General features: G+C 42.1%; 1 protein-coding gene and 1 long non-coding RNA gene across 3 annotated transcripts in view; both read right to left on the bottom strand.

The window, feature by feature from the left end:
* Positions 1 to 2,077: 2,077 nt before the first annotated feature.
* On the bottom strand, positions 2,078 to 2,702 carry LOC115162708 (uncharacterized). The gene is made up of 2 exons (XR_003869621.1): positions 2,419 to 2,702; positions 2,078 to 2,215 (listed from the first exon to the last, which is right to left on the bottom strand). It is a non-coding gene; the product is annotated as an uncharacterized LOC115162708 (long non-coding RNA).
* A 6,413-nt stretch (positions 2,703 to 9,115) lies between these two features.
* LOC115162033 (stAR-related lipid transfer protein 9-like) overlaps positions 9,116 to 17,364 on the bottom strand; it is a 49,026-nt gene continuing 40,777 nt past the window's right edge. For both annotated transcript variants that reach the window (XM_029712950.1, XM_029712951.1), the window contains 10 exons: positions 17,251 to 17,348; positions 15,758 to 15,970; positions 11,656 to 11,753; positions 11,429 to 11,506; positions 11,210 to 11,281; positions 10,841 to 11,020; positions 9,919 to 9,970; positions 9,679 to 9,804; positions 9,427 to 9,504; positions 9,116 to 9,336 (listed from right to left, as the gene is read on the bottom strand). In XM_029712950.1, the coding sequence (XP_029568810.1) occupies positions 9,449 to 9,504; positions 9,679 to 9,804; positions 9,919 to 9,970; positions 10,841 to 11,020; positions 11,210 to 11,281; positions 11,429 to 11,506; positions 11,656 to 11,753; positions 15,758 to 15,970; positions 17,251 to 17,348 (973 nt within the window). In that variant the 3' untranslated portion in view covers positions 9,116 to 9,336; positions 9,427 to 9,448. The remainder of the gene's footprint in view (positions 9,337 to 9,426; positions 9,505 to 9,678; positions 9,805 to 9,918; positions 9,971 to 10,840; positions 11,021 to 11,209; positions 11,282 to 11,428; positions 11,507 to 11,655; positions 11,754 to 15,757; positions 15,971 to 17,250; positions 17,349 to 17,364) is intronic.

Raw genomic sequence — 17,364 nt, 5'->3', positions numbered from 1 at the left:
TATGCAAAGCTCTGACGAAGGCTGTGAGGCCGATATGTAAAGCTCTGACGAAGACCGTGAGGTCGATACGTAAAGCTCTGACGAAGGCCGTGAGGTCGATATGTAAAGCTCTGACGAAGACTGTGAGGCCAATACGTAAAGCTCTGACGAAGACCGTGAGTTCAATATATAAAGCTCTGACCAAGGCCGATACCTAAAGCTCTGACGAAGGCCGTGAGGTCGATACGTAAAGCTCTGACGAAGGCCGTGAGGTCGATACGTAAAGCTCTGACGAAAGCCGTGAGGTCGATACGTAAAGCTTATTAAAAAGCAGTCATACTATCAAGAGCAGCGTGCGGAATCCTTAGTTTCTCTCATTTTATTCAACTGTTACCATGACCCTGCAAAAAAGAGCTCAGACGTGCGAGTGCCTTTTGAATTTTGTATTAAAAACAAAGTAACACTTGACTTAAAGCCTACAGGTATAATCCGTAATGCATTTATAATGTCATGTAAGACTTGTCCTAAGCATGTATGACCCCCCCCCCCCTTTTAATGTCTTATTATGATTTCATAGTAATCCTGTACTGACTAAATAACAGCCTTTTTGAGTCAGTTGAACGTGTGATGAAGATGTAGAGAGTGGTTGCTGTCTTGTGTTGGTGAGTCAGTCCTCACCCTGGGCAGAGAGCCAGCCACGCTGGGTCTTTCACACTCTGAGTAACCACAGATGGGGAGGGCGAGACCTGACCTTCAGAGCCCATCACCCAGGACCTCAGTGACCTGGCACCAGACAAAAACAACACATGAGAATTCATTAGGGCTCTACCTTTATCCCTGGTCTATTTGAATAGGGACGGATACAAACACATTGACACACTGAATAATATTTATATATTCCTTAATTCCATTATCAACTTTTAGGTTGGTGTATTGTTGTGAATTGTTAGATATAGCTGCACTGTTTGAGCTAGAAACAGCAAGCATTTCACTACAATCCGCAATACAGCTGCTAAACATGTCTACGTGACAAATACAATTTGATTTGATTTGAATAAACAATTGTCTGATGCATTGCACCATAGGTAATATAGTCTGCTGTAAGTTCCAACACCCGTTAAGGTTAATTTACAGTAAGTCTACCGACTCTCCCATATGTATATGTAATATTCTACACACTTAGAAAAAAATATGCTATCTAGAGCCTAAAAGGGTTCTTCGGCTGTCCCCATACGATAACCATTTGAAGAACCCTTTTTGGTTCCAGGAAGAAGAACCCTTTGGTTCCAGGTAGAACTGTTTTGGGTTACATGTAGGCACTTTCTACAGAGGATTCCTCATGGAACCCAAAATTGTTCTGCCTGTATAAAAAAAGGGTTTCTATCTGGAACCAAGGAGGGTCTGCTATGGAGAAAGTGCAAGAACCCTTTTGGAACCCTTTTTCTAAGAGTGTTGTGCTCTATAGACCTGTGTCAAACTGACTATAAATCAGCCATTAGGATTAACTTTATTGAATTTAGTTGTTTAGGGACAGTGCAAATTAATCAACATACTGTAAATGTACCTGTTTTCAAGTGCAGTCCCCTGGGCTTAAGAAAGCAGCAAAAAACATCTTCAAAGACTAGTACAGTACCTCCAGTGTCAGTGAGGGTCTACTGCCGTCCTTCAGCTGAGCTGTGTTACCACTGTTGTAGCCCGAGGTTGGTCCAGAGGATAGGCTCAGACTCGGACCCAGTGTACAGTGTGCTGGCTGCTGACTCTGGTCCGATACCGCAAGTCATCCTAAATGAGAATAAATTATCAGGTTGACAGAGAAGAAGAGAGAAAGTATGTTTTAGGAAAACAGCAAACTGATCAGAGGGACAACATAAGTCTCTGACTATAAGGTGAGTTTTTGTTCATGGTCCTTTGTTGCCGGATCCATGAAAAAGAGCTCGCCTTTCTAGTCGATGTGAAAAAATTAAAATCCATGGAGAAATATGCTGAATACATCTTGGGCTTTCAACTGTCTACGGAGTGTGAAAACTATGACTTCTTGCTGTGACTAACCTTGACCATCTGAGACAGCGTCTGTCGCTGGAGCCGTCGGTTTCTCTTGCTCTGTTCTCTCGCGGAGCCGTTCCCGTGCACGGGATATCTCTGTCATGGGCCTCCTCACGGGCACGGCCGTAGTCACGCAGAAGATGCTCTATCTCAGGGGCATATCTCACCCTCTCCTCTGGGTAGATCTGGGATCCTGGGGAAAGATGAGGGAAGATTTACAATCAATCAATTGAGAATCAATTATCAACAACTGTATAAAGTCCTTTTTAGAATAATATTTGTCACAAAATGTTTTACACTTCAGACACTTGAGAATTGGACATGGGAAAACTGTTGACCAACCTAAAAATAATCAAAACAAAAATGTGACTTGGTGTGGATTGTGGAGTGTCTTACATCCTGCTCGCTACTACCTCCTGACGGAGCTGTTGAAGGTAGCCTCTGCGACGACTGGGCAGGGCTGAAACTCTGGAGTCTTTTTGAGGAGGAGATCTGGGTTGAGGAGGGCTACCGGGTGAAGTGGTGCTGCTTGCTGGGCTGAGGCTGCGAGCCCTACGGCAGGTCTGAAGCTGAGCTTCCCTGTCCTTTCTCAAACTCTCAATGCTCCTCCAGTTGCCTGATACAAGAGGAACATAGGGAATCATGTTACATTTTATAAACTACCATTTTAAATTCATCTAATTACATCATAATATCAACACAATCACATCCTTAGGGACATTTAACCTTACCGGTCATAGAGCTGCTGTTTGGTAGGGACAGGGGACGGTTCCTCCTCCTTGGTTCCTCCAGATGTCAGCATCTTTAACAACGTGTCCGTCTCTCCCAGACCATAGTGCAGCTGGCTTCAGTCAGCTCCAAGGTCAGATGATGAGGGTTCATGTTCAGTTGGACCGTAGCCATGACCTGCCTCTCGCTCCTTACGTAGCCTCTCTATCTCTCTTGCCTTCTTGTCCTTATGGAACGTGGACTCTGGACTCAAGCTGGACTTTGACTCCTGGCTCTTCAGCTCAGCCCACTCTGGCTGGTTCCTCTGTGCTTCATGACCAGTAGGTAGATACATGGCTGGTTTCATTAAACTATTAGTCCGTCCTATCTCAGAGGGATGCTGACTGATACCAGACCAGTTGGTGAACTTGTTGTGCACAGGTAGGTCCTCAGCGAGCCGCTGGTGATCTAGCTGATGTGGGGAGTGTTGGAAGTCGCAAGTGTGGGTGACTGGGTTGGTGTTACTAGAATGTCTGTGTTGCACTCGCTTGGGGCCAACGACACCATGTCATCCTCCTGAACATGGATGGTGCTGTCACTGATAGGGGAATGTTCATAAGCACCAGTGAAGTGCTCCACAGGACGCCCTGATGATCTACTGTTGTGGTAATCCTATTGAATGTCTTCTGTAGTTTAGTTGATCTCCAAAAGTAGAGATGTATTTCTCCTCCTGTTGGACCAGTCTGACTAAAGACGAGAGAGGTGTGGTTCTGCATAGCGACTCTGTTACTGCTTAGAACAGAAGGAAGGACCCATATTGGACATTGGCTGGTTTTGTGCCATAAGCTCATTTCCCTTTCTTCGTTGTGGATGACAACGCTGGTTTCATTGTGGATGTAACTGTCGATGGACGAACTAGACTTTCTGAGCATGCATCAGACCCTTTTGGGCTTGAATGGCTGAGGGCACTCACATTCTCGAGGAACATCAATCCCATTGATTTTGTGGTGGAGTTATCACCTGGCTTCTCACACAGATGAAGGGAGTCATGTCCTGATATATTATCATTCTTTATGAAAGACATGCATGCTTTGTGTCCGCTGTAACTTAAACAAGGTGTTGACTGGTCCGAAATGTGGTCTTTACTTCGGTTTTGCATCTCAAACTTCTGTTCTTCTTTGAGACTCTGTAAATACTTTATTCTGCTCTGGTTTGGAACCAGCCCTGGGACACACAGTGAGAATGGGTGAGCATGCACGGTCTGTGAAGCTCACTTGTTTTCTATAGCCTATTCCCGGGTCACTCCTTCTCAAGATATTATGGCTTTCTGGTCTGAGTATTTCTGACAAATTATGGCAGACTTCAGACACTCCCAAGCTTTTGGAGGAGGACACTCTTTCAGGATTGCAGTCCTCATTGCTTCTATGACGAATGGCAGGATTTGAATGATTGTGACGTTGGACAGTCTCCAGGGAAGGGACTTTGTGCGGGAGACTCTCTGGTTCCAAGATAGATCTTTGGTTAACAGTGGAGCCATTGAGTCGCAGGTCAGGCATGCTCTGAATATTATCATCCAGGTTTTTCTTGAGTTGATGTTGAAGGGGAAGCCCTTTGTCTTGTGACACATTGAGAACTTCTGAGCCAATCACTTTAACTATCACATTAACTTCATGGGCTTTTGGACCTCTCCGTGGACAGAGTTTGGTGGATAGACATTTTGTCTTGTACGGGTGTTAAAGTCCTTTCGGTCTGGATCCCAATATCTACTGCAGTTTTGGTTGAGCAGTCTCTCTTCATCCAATCTATGGAGGAGTACAGATGAGATGAAGATTTAACATTTCTTATCAGGCTGTGTTTGAGGCTATCGCCAGACCTCATACCCTGAACATTCCCCAGAAGATCAGACGTGTTTACTATCAGCTGTGAGAGATGCTCAGACATGTTCTGAAGGCTGGCCCATGTGGTGGTCTCTCTACAGGCCTCTGTGGTCTTCTGCGACACTGGTACCTGAGTGCTGCTCTTTCTGTGACGGTTGTTTTCTCCTCTGTAGATCACCATGGTTGATCGTTGTCTAAGTCGTGGTTTCTTGAGTGAAGGTTGTCTGGGTACTCTGGTCACATCGGTGTTTGTTTCAGACCTCTGAAACCCATTACCCTGAAACTCCCGCTCTGAAGAGTCATAAACCAACATGATCTCATCCACCTGGCCAGTGCTGTACCAAGATCTCCAGATACCTGTAGCAAGAAGATGAGTTACAGCTCATGGTACAGGGTCACTTGTTGATTGTGATCGTCAAACACTGGAGACTTGGTTAGTACGTTCTTTCAGATGGGCCGTTGAGGGGACGTTTGATCTTTGGAATCTCCCTCCATGCTGCGCAGGGTGCTGGAGAGTCCCTTGTTGTTGGAGTAAGTGCTCAGGTGGGAGTTGAAAGGAGAGGTTCTGCATGTTTTAAACCATTGTCGACACTGCAGCATCTAGTGATACGTTTGGCAGTGGAATCCCAGCAGCAGTGATTTACAAGAAATGTCAGCGGCACTTCCAAACACCTGGTTCTTGTAGCAGCTTTGGTTTGGCTCTTCTTCTTGCCGTGGTTAGCAAGGGATTGATGTCGCTGGAGGCAAAATGCATTGGCGAATCTTGAGTCTTTGGGTGTGTAGGGTGACATCTCAGTTTCTTTGATACTGGAAGATATGATTTTCTCACGATTTGTCCTTTTCTCTATATGTGGTGATTGCCCATTGGGGCTGTGTTCTTTCTGACCCAAACTGATGCCAACTCCAGCTTACCATCATATTATATGGGGTCCGGTCAGTACAAGCTTCCATAGTGTGATTGTCTTTTGACTGTGGTGATTGTCTTTTCACTACATAAATTTCTCCACCATTGCATTGAATTATCTCCTCTAATTTTCCATTAGTTTGAGTTCCTGACTTCATTCTTGTTGATGAAGACCTGTTTTGATCCAACCTGGGAGGGATTTTCTCTTCTTCATCTGAGGAAGACTTGAGTGTGGAGTCAGAGGATGAGCTAGGAGGTGCCTGGGCTTTGGACCTTCTGAACCGCTTTGACTTTCCCTTTTTGCAATGAACAACACTGCTGCCACAGAACTGATGAGATTGCCTGCAATTAGATGTTTTGGTATTTCCCTGTCTGGACATGATATCTCTGCAAATGTCACCCAATATCTTCATATTAGCATCACTACTTCCATGTGTTATTTGGGATGTAGAAGATCCAATACTATTTATTTTACTTGGTACGTCAAACAAGGTCCAGGAGATTTTTGCCAGAGGTCCATCAGTCATTGACCCCTTCTTCATTTTTAGCCATTTGGCAATCTTTGGTATTGTCAGAGGCAAAGTTGCTCACATTGCACTGAGGCCTTCAGCCATTTTTCAACAGGACATGTTTTGTGTTTTACACTGGGATGTTTATTTTTAGGATCAGTATCGACAGTCACACAAGTCTTATGACATTTGTCTACCTGAGTTTTAGATGAGCATTTTGACTGTGGTAGTTCCTGACTCAGTGAGCACTTTGGACTGTGGTAGTTCCTGACTCAGTGAGCACTTTGACTGTGGTAGTTCCTGACTCAGTGAGCATTTGACTGTGGTAGTTCCTGACTCAGTGAGCACTTTGACTGTGGTAGTTCCTGACTCAGTGAGCACTTTGACTGTGGTAGTTCCTGACTCAGTGAGCATTTTGACTGTGGTAGTTCCTGACTCAGTGAGCATTTTGACTGTGGTAGTTTCCTGACTCAGTGAGCATTTTGACTGTGGCAGTTCCTGACTCAGATTTGTGGCACAGGGAGGGTCTTTTTGGAGCTCTTTTCTGTCCTCAATTAGATTTCTGCCTTTCTCCAGTAGCATGAATGTTGTTTTTCATTGGAGTGGGACATATGAGCAACTGGAAGAGTTCAGACCGTACATTGATTTCAGGTTACCTACTATGAAATTCACTCTGGAATCCAATGAGGAAACTGTTTCTTCTTCGGATGTATTGCTTAGCAAAGGACAATGGACTTCAGACCACTGTATCGCCAGAAGACGAATATAAACAATTTCCTGCATTATTCAAGTTACCATCCGTCTACTCTTAGACAATAGTCTACCTTACGGCCAGCTGCTGAGGGTCAGAAGAATATGTATTGCTGACAATGAATTAGAAAAACATGCCACCACCTTGTGCGATCGGTTTGCCTCCAAGGGTTATGATAAGAAGTTGTTGGATAAGTGTGTTTGTAAAGTACGTAATGTTACACGGGACAGCTTATTGACTCCTAAACCTACCCCTTCTAATGATCAGGCTACTGTCTTCTTCTTCTACGTATTTCCCTCCTCGCAGGCTGTTAAATCCTCCATTAACCTGTTGGGGATAGGGGGCAGTATTTGCATGGCCGGATAAAAAACGTACCCGATTTAATCTGGTTACTACTCATGCCAGTAACTAGAATATGCATTGGATAGAAAACACCCTAAAGTTTCTAAAACTGTTTGAATGGTGTCTGTGAGTATAACAGAACTCATATGGCAGGCAAAAACCTGAGAAGATTCCTTACAGGAAGTGGCCTGTCTGACCATTTCTTGAGCTTCTTGACTCTGTTTATTGAAGACTGAGGATCTTTGCTGTAACGTGACACTTCCTACGGCTCCCATAGGCTCTCAGAAGGCGGGAAAAAGCTGAATGATGTAATTCCAGCCCCAGGCTGAAACACATTAGCGCTTTTGGCAAGTGCTCTATCAGAGGACAATGGGCTGAGGCGTGTGCACGAGTCGACCCCCTGTTTTTATTTTCTATCGTCTTTGAACCTAAACACAGATTCCCGGTCGGAATATTATCGCTTTTTTACGAGAAAAATGGCATAAAAATTGATTTTAAACAGCGGTTGACATGCTTCGAAGTACGGTAATGGAATATTTAGAATTTTTTTGTCACGAAATGCGTCGTGCTCGTCACCCTTCTTTTACCATTCGGATAGTGTCTTGAACGCACAAACAAAACAGAGGATATTTGAACATAACTATGGATTATTTGGGACCAAACCAACATTTGTTATTGAAGTAGAAGTCTGGGAGTGCATTCTGACGAAGAACACCAAAGGTAATAACATTTTTCTTATAGTAAATCTGACTTTGGTGAGTGCCAAACTTGCTGGGTGTCTAAATAGCTAGCCCTGTGATGCTGGGCTATCTACTTACAATATTGCAAAATGTGCTTTCACCAAAAAGCTATTTTAAAATCGGACATATCGAGTGCATAGAGGAGTTCTGTATCTATAATTCTTAAAATAATTGTTATGCTTTTTGTGAATGTTTATCGTGAGTAATTTAGTAAATTTTAGTAAATTCACCGGAAGTGTTCGGTGGGAATGCTAGTCACATGCTAGTTACATGCTAATGTAAAAAGCTGTTTTTTTATATAAATATGAACTGATTGAACAAAACATGTATGTATTGTATAACATAATGTCCTAGGAGTGTCTGATGAAGATCATCAAAGGTTAGTGCTGTATTAGCTGTGGTTTTGGTTTTTGTGACATTATATGCTAGCTTGAAAATGGGTGTCTGATTATTTCTGGCTGGGTACTCTGCTGACATAATCTAATGTTTTGCTTTCGTTGTAAAGCCTTTTTGAAATTGGACAGTGTGGTTAGATAAAGGAGAGTCTTATCTTTCAAATGGTGTAAAATAGTCATATGTTGAGAAATTGAAGTAATAGCATTTCTAAGGTATTTGAATATCGCGCCACGGGATTCCACTGGCTGTTGACTAGCCCAGAGAGGTTTTAACGAAACACGGCTTGTAACAAAAATAAATAGGCTTTAACGAACACGGCTTGTAACAAAAATTAAAATTACCAGTAAGCTTTAGTTGTCTTTTTGCACTGAGTCAATTCCTCACGCTGCTGTTTCCAACGTCTTATCATCGACTCATTAAGACCAAGCTCCCGTGCAGCAGCTCTATTTCCTTTTCCAACAGCCAGATCAATCGCCTTCAACTTGAAAGCTGCATCATATGCATTTCTCAGTGTCTTTGCAATGATGAGGGTGACAAATGACTACCATAATCAGAAATGATGGGAAGTTTGAGAGCGCTCGATTTAATCTAAACAGTAAACAAAAAAGTTGTTTGACCTTAACCTGTTCGGCAATTTCATTGGTCTAATGAAAGCTTCATGCCGCCAAAAAACTGAGCACATCACAGAATGTGTTCTTTTGGAGAAAAAAAAATTGAAAGCGGGAAAAATCCATATATTAGCCGCGTCATTGTTTAAGCCGCGAGGTTCAAAGCCTGGGAAAAAAGTTGCGGCTTATAGTCCGGAATTTACGGTACATAGCAAATATGTATGCAATGGGTCTACTATGGGAGCTCAGCAGAAACAATTGGCTCAGCGTCGTCCGGTTTAGGGGAGGGTTTGGCCAGTGGGGCTTTACTTCAGCAGAATCCTTTTAGCAATGTGTAGTGAGGCAGTATTCAGAGATGCTCTTGACCTGTGATTGTCAGTGGGTTGTGGTGAGTTTACATTCAGTGTGTGTGTTTACCTGGAATCAGAGGTCAAGGCTTGAAAATCATTGTAACTGCAGTTCAGTGCACCTTCACTGGCCTGTCAAGCAGATAATATGAGTTACCAATCAATCCCTCAAAAATCAGGAGCTTCTTCACGATCACAACATTACTGGTCAGCAGTACCCACCCGTCTCTGTTCTCTCATGACCTCAGCCTGGGTGCTTGAAACGGAACTTGTGGACACCTCCAAGAGTGATCAAGGTCCTGAAAATGGATAAGAGAGAGATACAAAGTGAAAATATGACGTCCCTGTTGAGGCTCAAAGCGCTACTCTAAACGCTCCGGTGGGTACTGGTAAGCCATCAACTGAAGTGTAACGAGAAAGAAAGTCTTTGACCAGGGATTAAAATGAGTGTGTGAGAACTAGGTGAGGGCCTACCTTGTGGCAGTCTGCAGGGCCCCGTCACCTCCCTGTCTTTGATCATGCAGACTGTCCCTGGCAGCGGCCTCAGGGTCACAACCCCAGACTGTTTCTCTATCTCACAGCTGGTGCCGCCCTGGAGGACTGGAGGGGAAAGACATACCCACAAGGACTCAAAAATAAAACACACATTTGAAGTTGCAATTCTCCCCAAAATACATGTATTGCATGCGCAATATCTATATGACATCAGCCTACCTATTTGTGATTCAACCAGTTGGTCCTGAGGTCCAATCCTGGTTACCCCCTCCTACAACAGACAGAGGGCAGCCAAGAGTTTAGGATGACAGAGAATTTAAACAGTGATTGTTGAGAAAAAAGCGTCAGGTAGCCTAGTGGTTAAGAGCGTTGGGCCAGCAACTGAAAGGTTGCTGGTTCAAATCCCAAAGCCGACTACGTGAAAAATCTAGCGATGTGTCTTGAGAAAAGCGCATAACTCTAACTGCTCCTGTAAGTTGCAATGGATAAGAGTGTCTGCTAAATGACATAAATATTTTTTAAACTCTTAGGCCTACCTGTCAGCAAAACAAGTATTTGTTTAACAGATGCTATCTTGTGGGAAAAAGGCTATATTATGTAACTACAGGAACACTATCGATTCCCAGGTGGTTTCCGCTCTTTAAATACAGTGGTATAATCGCCAGGCCTAAAGACATTCTAGCCGTTGTCAGAATCAGGACAGAGCGCCTCTTATCCAATCACATTCAGCCATTAGAGAAGTGAAAACACCAGGAACGAGGGAGAAACATGAGAGAGGATGGAGTGAGATGCATCTGGTACAGCAAGCAGAACAGAGAGAGAAGGAAGAACAGAATGTAATAGACCAAAAGAGAGACATTTAGTCAGAGAAAGTCAAGAACAGAAAGTACAGAGGTAGTATAGAAGTATGTCAATGATTCCGTGGTTGTGAATGCTTGTGTGTGTGTGTGTGTGTGTGTGTGTGTGTGTTTGCGTGCGTGCGTGCGTGCAGGTGTGTCTGCGTGCCCATGTGTGTGTATGTGAGTGTATGTTTCTGGTCTGTGTATACGTGTGTGTATGCTCATACCTTGAGGTGATAGAAGGTAACAGGAAGTGGATGGGGAAGTATGTGTTAGTATCCTAAGGTGTGTATTATATATACCCTGATGTGATAGATGGTGACCCCGGTGCTGAGTACGTCCTGGTCCAGGGTAATGAGACGTGGTAAGAGGGAGTGGATGAGGAACCCACTCCGGTCTCTGTTGATATCCACACTGTACTGTTCCAACAGCTCCTTCTTGTCCCACCAGCTCTCTGACCAGTCCTTCGTCAGCTCATCCACCTGGGGGATGGAAGAGGATTGATTGATTGACTGTTGGTTTGAATGAATAAAAAATACATGTAAAGTCCTTTCAGCTGGAGACAGTAGGGTCAGGTAAAGTGGAGAGTATTGAAAGGATAAAATAAGTAAAAGTGGAGAATACAATTCTGGAGCAGCGTCAAGTCGATATGTAATGGATCGTTACTCTACCTTTAGTTCGTTCACGATGTCAGACAGACTCCCGTCTCTCTGATCACTCAGAGAAGGGCTAGGATTCCGTTGCTACGATGGAATAAAATGAGAAATAAATAATGTTGGTCAATTTAGCAAGACAAATAACATGAAGGCAGTTAGCACTAATAATCTGACATCGACACCAGGTAATCTCAGATTATTCCATTCCTAATAATAATCCAGGAGGATCAGTACCATCTGGAAGCTGAGAAGCATACTCTTCAGCCTGTCTATCTCCTCACGTAGCTCTCTGATCAGCCTCACACTGGCATCCTGTAGACAGACATCACTTTTCATTTGAAAACGTTTCGCTACGGTGTGCCCAACAGAACAAATTCATACCTCACAGTAATAAAAGGCAGTGGATGACATGACAAGGCAATGGCCCCACAAATACAGAGCAACATCTCCAGAAGCCTTACCTCATTGACCCTGGGCTTGTTGACGATGTTCCTAGCGTGAGCAGCATAGTGCAGGGTGCTGAGAGTCTCATTGTAGCTGCTACTGGATGGGGACACAGCTGCAACAGACAGGGAATCACATTTACCACTGTAACAATAACAATACAGCCATTACAACCTCTGTGACTCAATACTGTATCAATAACACTACAGCCATTACAACCTCTGTGACTCAATACTGTAACAATAACACTACAGCCATTACAACCTCTGTGACTCAATACTGTATCAATAACACTACAGCCATTACAACCTCTGTGACTCAATACTGTAACAATAACACTACAGCCATTACAACCTCTGTGACTCAATACTGTAACAATAACACTACAGCCATTACAACCTCTGTGACTCAATACTGTATCAATAACACTACAGCCATTACAACCTCTGTGACTCAATACTGTAACAATAACACTACAGCCATTACAACCTCTGTGACTCAATACTGTAACAATAACACTACAGCCATTACAACCTCTGTGACTCAATACTGTATCAATAACACTACAGCCATTACAACCTCTGTGACTCTATACTGTAACAATAACACTACAGCCATTACAACCTCTGTGACTCAATACTGTATCAATAACACTACAGCCATTACAACCTCTGTGACTCTATACTGTAACAATAACACTACAGCCATTACAACCTCTGTGACTCAATACTGTATCAATAACACTACAGCCATTACAACCTCTGTGACTCTATACTGTAATAACACTACAGCCATTACAACCTCTGTGACTCTATACTGTATCAATAACACTACAGCCATTACAACCTCTGTGACTCTATACTGTATCAATAACACTACAGCCATTACAACCTCTGTGACTCAATACTGTAATAACACTACAGCCATTACAACCTCTGTGACTCAATACTGTAATAACACTACAGCCATTACAACCTCTGTGACTCTATACTGTATCAATAACACTACAGCCATTACAACCTCTGTGACTCAATACTGTAATAACACTACAGCCATTACAACCTCTGTGACTCAATACTGTAATAACACTACAGCCATTACAACCTCTGTGACTCTATACTGTAACAATAACACTACAGCCATTACAACCTCTGTGACTCTATACTGTAATAATAACACTACAGCCATTACAACCTCTGTGACTCTATACTGTAATAACACTACAGCCATTACAACCTCTGTGACTCTATACTGTAATAACACTACAGCCATTACAACCTCTGTGACTCTATACTGTAATAACACTACAGCCATCACAACCTCTGTGACTCTATACTGTATCAATAACACTACAGCCATTACAACCTCTGTGACTCTATACTGTAATAATAACACTACAGCCATTACAACCTCTGTGACTCTATACTGTAATAACACTACAGCCATTACAACCTCTGTGACTCTATACTGTAATAACACTACAGCCATTACAACCTCTGTGACTCAATACTGTAATAACACTACAGCCATTACAACCTCGGTGACTCTATACTGTAATAACACTACAGCCATTACAACCTCTGTGACTCAATACTGTAATAATAACACTACAGCCATCACAACCTCTGTGACTCTATACTGTAATAATAACACTACAGCCATTACAACCTCTGTGACTCTATACTGTAACAATAACACTACAGCCATTACAACCTCTGTGACTCTATACTGTAATAACACTACAGCCATTACAACCTCTGTGACTCTATACTGTAATAACACTACAGCCATTACAACCTCTGTGACTCTATACTGTAATAACACTACAGCCATTACAACCTCTGTGACTCTATACTGTACAATAACACTACAGCCATTACAACCTCTGTGACTCTATACTGTAACAATAACACTACAGCCATTACAACCTCTGTGACTCTATACTGTAATAACACTACAGCCATTACAACCTCTGTGACTCTATACTGTAATAACACTACAGCCATTACAACCTCTGTGACTCTATACTGTAATAACACTACAGCCATTACAACCTCTGTGACTCTATACTGTAATAATAACACTACAGCCATTACAACCTCTGTGACTCTATACTGTAACAATAACACTACAGCCATTACAACCTCTGTGACTCAATACTGTAATAACACTACAGCCATTACAACCTCTGTGACTCTATACTGTATCAACAACACTACAGCCATTACAACCTCTGTGACTCTATACTGTAACAATAACACTACAGCCATTACAACCTCTGTGACTCTATACTGTAACAATAACACTACAGCCATTACAACCTCTGTGACTCAATACTGTAACAATAACACTACAGCCATTACAACCTCTGTGACTCTATACTGTATCAATAACACTACAGCCATTACAACCTCTGTGACTCAATACTGTAATAACACTACAGCCATTACAACCTCTGTGACTCAATACTGTAATAACACTTCAGCCATTACAACCTCTGTGACTCTATACTGTAACAATAACACTACAGCCATTACAACCTCTGTGACTCTATACTGTAACAATAACACTACAGCCATTACAACCTCTGTGACTCTATACTGTAATAACACTACAGCCATTACAACCTCTGTGACTCTATACTGTAATAACACTACAGCCATTACAACCTCTGTGACTCTATACTGTAATAACACTACAGCCATTACAACCTCTGTGACTCTATACTGTAATAATAACACTACAGCCATTACAACCTCTGTGACTCTATACTGTAACAATAACACTACAGCCATTACAACCTCTGTGACTCAATACTGTAATAACACTACAGCCATTACAACCTCTGTGACTCTATACTGTATCAACAACACTACAGCCATTACAACCTCTGTGACTCTATACTGTATCAATAACACTACAGCCATTACAACCTCTGTGACTCAATACTGTAATAACACTACAGCCATTACAACCTCTGTGACTCTATACTGTATCAATAACACTACAGCCATTACAACCTCTGTGACTCTATACTGTAACAATAACACTACAGCCATTACAACCTCTGTGACTCAATACTGTAACAATAACACTACAGCCATTACAACCTCTGTGACTCTATACTGTAATAATAACACTACAGCCATTGCAACCTCTGTGACTCAATACTGTAACAATAACACTACAGCCATTACAACCTCTGTGACTCTATACTGTAATAACACTACAGCCATTACAACCTCTGTGACTCTATACTGTAACAATAACACTACAGCCATTACAACCTCTGTGACTCTATACTGTAATAACACTACAGCCATTACAACCTCTGTGACTCAATACTGTAATAACACTACAGCCATTACAACCTCTGTGACTCTATACTGTAACAATAACACTACAGCCATTACAACCTCTGTGACTCTATACTGTATCAATAACACTACAGCCATTACAACCTCTGTGACTCTATACTGTAATAATAACACTACAGCCATTACAACCTCTGTGACTCTATACTGTAATAATAACACAACAGCCATTACAACCTCTGTGACTCAATACTGTAATAACACTACAGCCATTACAACCTCTGTGACTCAATACTGTAATAACACTACAGCCATTACACCTCTGTGACTCAATACTGTAATAACACTACAGCCATTACAACCTCTGTGACTCTATCAGCAACTACTATTGGTCTGGAAAAAAGAAAATGTCCATCTTATAATTCCAAAGTCCAACAAACATTGGTACTATTACATCAAGTAAGCAATTCACTGTAAGGTCTACACCTGTTGTATTCAGCATTTCACTGTAAGGTGAATACACCTGTTGTATTCAGCATTTCACTGTAAGGTGAATACACCTGTTGTATTCAGCATTTCACTGTAAGGTGAATACACCTGTTGTATTCAGCATTTCACTATAAGGTGAATACACCTGTTGTATTCGGCGCACGTGACAAATAAACTTTGATTTGATCAAGTGCTTCCCTCTAGTCCCACTAGTTTACACAAATGTGTTTAGCCAATGTTTGTGACTGGATAGTCTCGCTTGCCAAGTCTGTGGCAGTGTTCCACACGGCGGTTGTAGGAAGAGACTACAACTCACTGGCGATCATGATGGTCTTAGCGTTTCCTCCCAGGCTGTCTTTAAGGAGCCAGGTGAGGACTGAGTCCCTGTAGGGGATGAAGCAGTGTCTTCTCCCTCCTCCACCACCACCACCAGACAGACAGCTGGTGTGACTGGCCACACCGCTGCCCTCGCCCTCACTGGCCACACTGTTGATGCTCTGACAACTACTGGACATCTGAGAGTTCTGGGCTAGAGAGGGACGGACAGAGAAAAGGGGGGTTGGGTTATAGAGACAGGAACAGAGATAGAGACAGGGAAAGAGAAAGGGACAGGTAGAGAGAGGGAAGGACAAGAGACAGGGACAGGGAGAGATACAGGGACAGGGTAACGGATTGTGTTAAAAGTAGGGTAGTCTCGCTTGGCTCATCTCACAATGTAGACTGTAGGGCACTGGGTTAGTTACGTGAGGCATACTTCTGTATGTAAAGAACATGATCTACAAATATCACCGTGTATGAATGAAATATGTTCATGTCACCCTGTATGAATGAAATATGTTCATATCCCCCTGTATGAATTAAGATGTTCATATCACCCTGTATGAATTAAAGATGTTCATATCACCTTGTATGAATGAAATATGTTCATGTCACCCTGTATGAATGAAATATGTTCATATCCCCCTGTATGAATTAAAGATGTTCATATCACCCTGTATGAATTAAAGATGTCCATATCACCCTGTCTGAAATAAAGATGTTCATGTCACCCTGTATGAATTAAAGATGTTCATGTCACCCTGTATTAATTAAAGATGTTCATATCACCCTGTATGAATTAGAGATGTTCATGTCACCCTGTATGAATTAAAGATGTTCATGTCACCCTGTATGAATTAAAGATGTTTATGTCACCCTGTATGAATTAAAGATGTTTATTTTACCCTGTATGAATTAAAGATGTTTATTTTACCCTGTATGAATTAAAGATGTTCATTTCACCCTGTATGAATTAAATATGTTCATGTCACCCTGTATTAATTAAAGATGTTCATATCACCCTGTATGAATGAAATATGTTCATGTCACCCTGTATGAATTAAAGATGTTCATGTCACCCTGTATGAATTAAAGATGTTTATTTCACCCTGTATGAATTAAAGATGTTCATATCACCCTGTATGAATGAAATATGTTCATGTCACCCTGTATGAATTAAATATGTTAATTTTACCCTGTATGAATTAGAGATGTTCATGTCACCTTGTATGAATTAGAGATGTTCATGTCACCCTGTATGAATTAGAGATGTTCATGTCACCCTGTATGAATTAGAGATGTTCATGTCACCCTGTATGAATTAGAGATGTTCATGTCACCCTGTATGAATTAGAGATGTTCATGTATGTTCAGTATGTTGTTTTGTACGATAAGCTAAATTCTGACAAAGCGATGGAACAACAGAGATGTAATTAAAAGGGATTTGAGAATAAAAGTCAGTACTTCAAATTAAAAGTCCCCTTTATTTACCCAGAGCAGAGATGACGATACCCAGTGTCACCAGGGATTTGTTGATGTTGGATCCCTCAGTGAGTCTGTCTCTGCAGTAGTGGGGGTCTGCTCTCTCACTTTCAGAACAATAAA

This window comes from Salmo trutta, chromosome 25, assembly GCF_901001165.1.
Source record: "Salmo trutta chromosome 25, fSalTru1.1, whole genome shotgun sequence".
NCBI classification, from domain to species: Eukaryota; Metazoa; Chordata; class Actinopteri; order Salmoniformes; family Salmonidae; genus Salmo; species Salmo trutta.
This window is presented reverse-complemented; position numbering and strand designations above follow the sequence as displayed.